The sequence below is a fragment of the Babylonia areolata genome, chromosome 23 (genome assembly GCF_041734735.1).
Source record: "Babylonia areolata isolate BAREFJ2019XMU chromosome 23, ASM4173473v1, whole genome shotgun sequence".
Lineage (NCBI taxonomy): Eukaryota > Metazoa > Mollusca > Gastropoda > Neogastropoda > Buccinidae > Babylonia > Babylonia areolata.
This window is the reverse complement of record NC_134898.1, coordinates 4004327-4013205: the sequence shown is the minus strand read 5'-3', so window position 1 is coordinate 4013205 and position 8879 is coordinate 4004327. Positions and strand designations below refer to the sequence as shown.

Sequence of the window (8879 nt, the reverse complement as noted above, 5' to 3'; positions counted from 1 at the left end):
GTAAGTATCTTTCCACAGGAATGGGTGAGAAAGGGAAGGGAAAGTTGGGGGAGGGGCAGGGGAGACCAGTCAGTCTGCCAGGTAAATTTATCTTTTTACTGTGTGTGTGTGTGTGATTGACAGGCACACACATGTTCACGATTGTGCTCACATATGCTATCTCTCTCTCTCTCCCTCCCTCTCATTGCAAAATGCAATGCACATCATCAGTGTCTGGCCACCAGCACCAGGCTGAGTGAAGAGTAATGCTGTGCTGTGCTTACTTAGCTATTTATTATCATTATTGTCTTTCTGTTTTATTTATTCATTCATTTCTTCTTCTTACTTCTTCTTGTTTTGTTTTTTTCTTCACTTTTTTCGCATTTTATTTTATTTCATTTTCTATGTGCTTTTTTGTTGTTGTTATCTGTTTATTCATTTATTCATCAGTTTAATGATTTATACATTTATTTGTTTATGCACTTTTTTTTCTTCTTTTTCTTTTTTCCTCAAGGCCTGACTAAGTGTGTTGAGTTATACAGCTGGCCAGGCATCTGCTTAACAGAATGATGTAAGGGGCTTTGAGCAGCATTAGTACTGGATATATTGCGTCATAGAAAAGTTATGAATTATTATTATTATTATTGGTAGATGTGGCATAGCGTATATGGATTTGTCGGAATGTAGTGATGGCTTCTTGAGTTACTGAACTGAACTGAACTGAACTGTGCTGTTGAATGATGACAGAAAGACCTGATCATTGTGTGCCCACTGTGCAGATCCATCTTTCTATGGTTTGGAGAAACGTGGTGGAAACGGCCGATCCTTTTCATACTGTGTCCGTGTCTGTCATCCAGGTAAGCAGATTTGTTTTTTGTTGGATTATATTATTAATAATAGTTAAAAATAAATGAGATGGGAAATTTAAAAAAAAAAAAAAAAAAGGCTTAAACGGCACAAACTCCCAATATGATGGACTCAAAGCTCCTCACATAAAACGATACATGTGTATAATAGTGTAATACACCACACAACAATAGTAATAATAATGGCATTGATATAGTGCTGAATCTTGTGCAGAGACAAATCAAAGCGCTTTCGCACCAGTCATTCACACGCATGCATAACACTAAAACTGGAGAAACTGAAGTCAAGGAAGGGCAGGCAAGGGAGGCTATTTTGGGAAGAGGTGGGTTTTAAGGCCAGACTTGAAAGAGCTGAGTGTGGAGACTTGACAAAGCGAAAGAGGAAATTCATTCCAGTCGCAAGGTCCAGAGACAGAGAAAGAATGGCGGCCAACAGTTGAGTGTGTGAATCCGGATATGCGTAAACAGAGTGGATCCAAAGCCGATCATAGTGAGCGAAATGGAGTGTAGAGGTGAAGGCAGCCACAGAGATAGGAAGGGGCAGTTTTGTGAATGCATCTATAACATAGTGCTGATCATGTACTTTATTCGGTGTGAGACAACAGCACATAAAGACTCCCCCCCCCCCCCCCCCCCCCCCCGGTGGCATGGTGATTTGCGGGCCTGCAGCTTCACTTAGGTTGCTACAGGGCCTTGGGCCTGAAGGCCGGAGTGCAGCTCAGCATGCAGCTGCACCTTAACCGTTAGGGCCAAAATTCTTTTCCCCTCCTTTCCTCTCTCTCCCTCTCCACGCTGTGCACCTCCCCACATGTCAATAATAGCTGTACTGACGGCTGATGGACATTGCAGGAAGAAGAGAAGAAGGGATAAGAATGCAGAAATGAATAATCACAAAAAAAGCACAAAATATGCCCTGCACATATCCCACCCCCCGCCACACACACACACGCACATGCATATGCATGCACACACACAGTAAACACCCACCCACAAGCACACACACTACGTGAAAACTTCGTGCGGGGTGGGGGTGGCGGTGGGGCACACAAAAGGAGTGTAGAGGGTGGGAGGAGACGGACAAATGACTGTTCTTTGTCACCTCCACATACCATTTTGAAAAAGTACATTATAGTTCCATTTCAAAAGAGGACAGAATTTATAGTGACAGAGTTCCAGGGGAAGAGAATACTGAAAAGCCCTTTTTACCAAATCAAGAGCTGGTTGGGGGAAAGGGGGTAGGAGGATGGTTGGGGATTGGAGGGGGGAGAGAGAGGTGAACAGAGATGAAGGTGAGGAGTGTGGGAATCCTCTTCCTCTTCTTCTGTGTTCGTGGGCTGCAACTCCCACGTTCCCTCGTATGTACACGAGTGGGCTTTTACGTGTATGACCCGTTTGTTTTTACCCTGCCATGTGGGCAGCCATACTCTGCTTCTGGGGGTGTGCATGCTGGGTATGTTCTTGTTTCCATAACCCACCGAATGCTGACTTGGATTACAGGATCTTTAACGTGAGTATTTGATATTTTGCTGGCAGTATACACACGAAGGGGGTTCAGGCACTAGCAGGTCTGCACATAATTTTTTATGTTGACCTGGGAGATCAGAAAAATCTCCACCCTTTACCCAACAGGCGCTGTCACCACCAAGATTCGAACTCAGGGCCCTCAGATTAAAACTCCCAGGCTTTAACCTCTCGGCTATTGTGTGGGTATAATCATCAGACACTTGTGAAACTGTCGGTTCCATTGTCAGGCAATCAACTTGTGCTCCACATGAACACCCATGCACTAATGTGATTTGCATGGAAAATCAGCACACATACACAAACACACACACACACACACACAGACACACAGACACAGACACACAGATTGTGGACCTGAGAGGGTGAGGAATAAGATGGGACATTGCTTTGAGATTGGGGCATCAGTCAGGAGAATGTTAGAAGGTATCATTACGCTTTTCTTGGAAACAGTCCCTCCCCCTCCACACAACCCCCCCCCCAACCCCCCTTTTTTTCAGGGAATGATGTCACACTCCAGAGATTACTCAAAAGTGCCAGGGAGATTGTCATCCATTTTCAATGAACTACAAAAAATCCTTTGCTGCCTTAGAAAAAAAAAAGACAAAAAAAAGACATTATTGTTGTTTTAGTTTGGATTTTTGGTCACAGTGGCATTGACAACATGGTTATTGACTGACTTGCCAAGAATTTCGTAGCCAAAACATTTTTGATGCATCCGTAAAATTTAGTTTCAAAGGCTTAAAGAAATTTGATCTTTTTGTACCTTGAGGACAAAATAACAATACATAATGGCGAATCGTAACTTCAGTCCAGCAGCATAAAAGGAAACAAGCATGTGTTACAGTGTGTCAAACACTAACAAATATCAATGTAAAATGTGCCAATGATAAATTGAAATATAAGAAAGATATGATAACAGAATGATACTCAGAGCTTAGACCCATAATAAAGATGAATATAATAATAAAACAACAACAACAACAACAAAACCCAAACAAAAACAACAACCCCAACTCAGATCTGAAATCTATAATAAATCATAAGAAAAATAGAATGATAATGTATTAATACTCAGATCTTAAACCCATTGTTGAATTGTATACATGTGTGATGGTGTGGCAAGGTGGTTTGTTATTTATCTCCCTTTACAGGGAGCTTCTTTGTTATCATTCAGTAGAATTATATTTCTTAGCTAAAGTATAACGATATCGTTAGACCAGAAATATAATCATATTGAATTCCAATAACATAAAAACTATAATTCCATTTATTAGGAAATGTTCATAATTTAACAAATTGATGAGAAAGAATAAGGCTCCCTGTAAAGGGAGGTAAATAATCTGTGACCAATTTACCTTTCACTTCCAACCTTCAGTGAGTCACAAAAGTAGTCTGCTAAGCTGGCTGTATGAAGATTGTAGCCAAGTGGGTTACATATGTGGAAGACTCACGTGAACTGACAGCACAGTCTGTCAGGTCTGCCCAAACCTAACATATTCTCATCCATCTGGTGTGGGAAGTATCACTGTTCTCAGCAGGTTGCATGCAGGTCGCTCTTTTCTCTACCCATTTTTAATGCCTGGTATGTACTGAAACACTACTGTGTGAGGGGCCTCTTGCTATTAAACATATGGTAATCATCGGGCATAAAATTCATCTTTGCCATTTGTGTGTCTGCTGAGGATGGGGTTCTGCTCTGTGTGTGTGTGCACGTGTTGTGTCAAAATGGTTTTTTGATCTTACTTTTGTAATAAAAAAACACACACACCCAAAACAACAACAACAACAAAAAACCCAGTGACTGTCAGGTGACAGTGATTTCTAATATTATTAGGCACACACCCTTTCATCATACTGGTTTCATGGGCCCTTTCCATTAAAGTATGGTCTGACACTATATTTTCAGTTCATTAACAAAGACTTTAAGATTTTTTAAAAAAATTTCAATTTACATTAACTAAGCAAAGCAGGGTCTGGAATATATTATGCCCCCCTCCCCCCCTTTTTTTTTACTTTGTATTTTGATCAAGACTAGATTTTGATTCTTTGTCAATATTTTTACTTGTGACAGAATCTTCCTTCCAAGATTGGGCCCATTGCGGCCAGCTGGTCTACAAAAAAAAACACAGATTGAATGGGACATAAATAGCGTGGTTGTCCTCCAGTCAGAAATGATTTTCTTTGTGTTTTTTACAGGCCAATGGACATGGAAGGTTCATCAAATGGCCACAGTTCCCAAAACAAGCAGTCTTTGAGAGGAGAGAAGATGTCTTTTCAACTCCGGTTGCACCGTATGTTTAGCTTTGTGGGTCAATTGGTGTGCTTTTATCTTTTCTCGATTATGAAAGAGATAAAAGCATTGTCAGCCCAAGTGGAAGTATTGTCAACCCAATTGAAAGAACTCCAAGCCAGTGTGAAGGAGATGTCGGCTAATACGGGTCAACCTCCAAGCCAGTACAACATTAATGGGTCGAATCATCACATTCAGATGTGTGTAGGTGAGTTTTATTTTAAGAATACTTTATTCATATATGAAAGAAAAAAGTGTATAAGACTTTCACAATATGTTGTTCATTTAATGAAAGACTGGTTTTTTCCTCTCACAAGGGGATTATAGATCTTTCCAGTTATGAGATATATGCCTCTGTTAAATAACTTGTTAGCCATTTTAACAAGTTAGTTGACAAAGGCAGCTATATGGAAAGAATGTATTATTCTCCCTATGCCTAAGGAAAATATAATGTAAATAATCCTAACAATTTTAGAGGCTTTAGACAGAGATACTATAAATGATCCTAACAATTATAGAGGTATTTCTTTGTTGGACGTTATCACTAAACTTTTTAGCTCTGTCATAAACACCAGTCTGCAAGAATTGGTTTATCAGAACAACATCACATGGGAATATCAGGCTGACTTTTAAAATGATTATTCAACAGTTGATCACATTTACTTTGTTGCTTTTGAATATCAGGCTGGCTTTAAAAATGATTATTCAGCAGTTGATCACATTTACTTTGCTTGCTTTCATTGAAATTCAGTATGCCTTTGATATAAAATGACATGTTGCAACTAGCATTCATTGACTTTGAAAATGCATTGGGACACTATATCAAGAAAACTTCTGTTGTATGTTTTGTTAAAAAAATGTCATCAAAAGCAAACTATTTTGATGTTTTGAAAATATATACGGCACTGTAAAAGCAAAAGTTTGGTGTTACACCCAGTTTAGTCAATACATTAGTTGTATAAATGGTGTGAAACAGGGAGATATTTGTGGTCTTATTCCCTTTCCGTTATCTATAAATGAACTTGCTTTAGAGATTATTGAATGTGGCAGGTATTGTGCAAAATTTAGTTTAGAGATGATTGAATTGTTTTTCCTTTCATTTGCTGATGATATAATTTTGTTATTAGAAAATGTGATTGGCTTGCAGACTCATTTGAACAACCTTCATAAAGCTGTCACCCAGTTACAGTTGAAAGTTAACATGGATAAAGGTGGCATTAATGTCTTAAGAAAAGGTTGATTTCTAGCTGCTGCAGATAAATGGATCTGTGAAAAATCTGAGACGGCTGTTGTGAAATTTTTGTTTTCGTTATTTGAAATATTATTTTCTATGAAACTGTGTTTTAGTAATAGATGTAATGATTTTTTAGCAAGTAAAGGAAAACTGGCTGCACTCATCATTTAAGTCTAAGATGTACAAACTGAATTTTAACTTGATTGCTTTTTTGAAACTGATGCAAAGATCCAACCTGGATCAGAAATATGGGCCAGGTAATGCTGCGTCAGTGGTAGAGTGTTCACTTATTCGTCTTAAAAACTGTCTTGATGTGAGTACAAGAAAACCAGATGATTTTGTTCATGACAAACTACATAGATTTCCTCAATCTATGAATTCTTCCATCTGTTCCAGACTTTCAACGTATTGTATTATTTAAAAAAAAAAAAAAAAAAATCAAGAGTTCTAGAGTATATATAAATAACTCTTTCTTTTTCAAAACATCAACCAATAACTCATTTTGGATGGGTGAGTGGGTACATAATTTCACAGGAATTTTCCACAGTCACATTCAAATCAAGATGCTATTCGTGAAGAAATTACTAATCAAGACAGAGTCAAGCCAGAAGTTGACCCCGAACAATAGATGGATGATGTTTTTGAAAATTACACCTCTCAAAGTATTCTTATAGCAGACATTCAGGGCCCCAAAACTAGTAAAGTGGCTCAAGTGGCTGGTGTCAATGGACGGGCGCAATAGTCAAGTGGTTAAAGCGTTGGACTGTCAATATGAGGGTCCTGGGTTCGAATCACGGTGACGGCGCCTGGTGGGTAAAGGGTGGAGATTTTTACGATCTCCCAGGTCAACATATGTGCAGACCTGCTAGTGCCTGAACCCCCTTCGTGTGTATATGCAAGCAGAACATCAAATACGCACGTTAAAGATCCTGTAATCCATGTCCACTCGGCTGTTGTGCCCGTCGGTCTCACCTTTTCTCCCAAATTTGACTGGAAAATACACTGAGTGTCTAGTCATTCGGATGAGACGATGAATCGAGATCCCATGCACAGCTCACTCTTGGTGCACTGTAAAAGAACCCATGGCAACATCAGTGTTGTCCTCTGGCAAAAATTCTGTTGGAAGAAATCTACTCTGATATACTAACATATATGCAGGCACTCAAGGCCTGATTGGCGTGTTGGGTTATGCTGCTGGTCAGGCATCTGCCTGGCATATGTGGTGTAGTGTATATGTATTTGTCTGAATGCAGTTACGCCTGCTTCAGAAACTGAAATTGAAACTTTCACACTCCTGTCAAGTGGAGTGATGGTCTAGAGGTAATGCGTCCGCCTAGGAAGCGAGAGAATCTGAGTGTGCTGGTTCAAATCACGGCTCAGCCGCCGATATTTTCTCCCCCTCCACTAAACCTTGAGTGGTGGTCTCGATGCTAGTCATTCGGATGAGACGATAAACCGAGGTCCCGTGTGCAGCATGCACTTAACGCATGTAAAAGAACCCATGGCAACAAAAGGGTTGTTCCTGGCAAAATTCTGTAGAAAAATCCACTTGGATAGGAAAAACAAATAAAACTGCACGCAGGAAAAAATGCAAAAAAATGGGTGGCGCTGTAGTGTAGCGACGCGCTCTCCCTGTGGAGAGCGGATTGAATTTCACACAGAGAAATCTGTTGTGATGAAAAGAAATACAAATACAACAAATACAAATGCAGATGTTTGAGCATTGTCTCCCATTCAGTTCTCACATCCTGCTACTTTTCTTCCTTCCTGCCCTTCCTGAGATTTGACTTGTGGTTTGTTTCAGAGGCGACAAACAATGTGCACTGCAACTCTGTACAGATGGCTCACATGCCTGAAGCTTGCTCTACCCCCTCAGCAACAGCGGAGGACCAGGCAGAGGACACCAGCTACACTGGTCAGAGTGAGGACAGAAACGATGATGGGCATCAGCCAAGTCATCTGTCAAAGAGTGAAACGCGTGAATTCAATGCTGATAATTATCCTAAACGTGTTCAGGGTGGTCAGAACATCAAAGCTGCTGCTGCTGCTGCTGCTGCTGATGGTTTTGATGGCGATGATGGTTATGTTGGTCACAACAGGTTGAATCCAGGTGGATGCCGGAATGATTCCAAAGCACATGGTATGATTATGAATGAAATAGATGAGGGCGGCACTATTGGGGGGCTTCAGCACACGTCTGATGCTGATTTGTCTGAGTCTCATAAAATATCAGACAGGTGCATAAAGACCGAAACACCTGAGACATATGCCAGTGGATCGGATAATTGGGTTAACCCCACACTGCCTGATAACTGGGTGATTATCAGAAAAGGGAAAGTAGCAGGTAGGAGACGGATGTTCAGTCAAGGGGGGGCTTGCAACATCAGGGCAAGGTCTAATGACTTGGAGGTTACTACTTCAGCTGATTCTGTGTCAAATGGCAATGGTGTTGAGGGCACTGGAGGGTCTTCTATCACATGGCTTGACAGTGGGCAGGCTGGTCAGGAAGGCAAGAAGGGATGTGAGGGAACTTCATTTGCCAGCACCCATGGCTGTGATGCTGTATCGCAGTCTGATGAATGTCCTGTTGCCCCTTTGCCTGACACTTTGCAGACTTGCAACAGCAAAGGAGCTGAAGGGGAACGTCACTCTGTCACTTTCCCTGACAGAGGGGCTGATGAGAATCTTTCTGCAGTTTTGTCTGAATCGATGAAAGATTGTATTGATGAAAGATTTATCGGCAGTCCTGCAGGCTGTCTGCATGCCAGCTACCCTGACTCTGAACAGGTCAGTGGTAAGAAAGCAGACTGTGAGAGGTCATATTCTGCCAGTAAAGTTGAAGCAGAATCAAAGCCCTGTCTGTCAACCACATTATCTGAGTCTGTGCAGGTTGCCAGTGGTATCCCCATCACTGGGGACCACTATGCACGGGCTGAAAACGGCATGGAGAAATCTGAAGAAGCTTCCTGCCCCATGCTAGCTTGTT

At 41.0% G+C, this 8879-nt stretch overlaps 1 protein-coding gene across 1 annotated transcript in view; it reads left to right on the top strand.

Moving 5' to 3' along the window:
* The first annotated feature begins 761 nt into the window (after positions 1-761).
* LOC143298068 (uncharacterized) overlaps positions 762-8879 on the top strand; it is an 11069-nt gene continuing 2951 nt past the window's right edge. Inside the window, exons 1-3 of the mRNA XM_076610741.1 lie at positions 762-836; positions 4566-4867; positions 7698-8879. The exon at positions 7698-8879 is cut by the window's right edge and continues 2951 nt beyond it. Coding sequence (XP_076466856.1) covers positions 4570-4867; positions 7698-8879 — 1480 coding nt within the window. The 5' untranslated portion in view covers positions 762-836; positions 4566-4569. The remainder of the gene's footprint in view (positions 837-4565; positions 4868-7697) is intronic.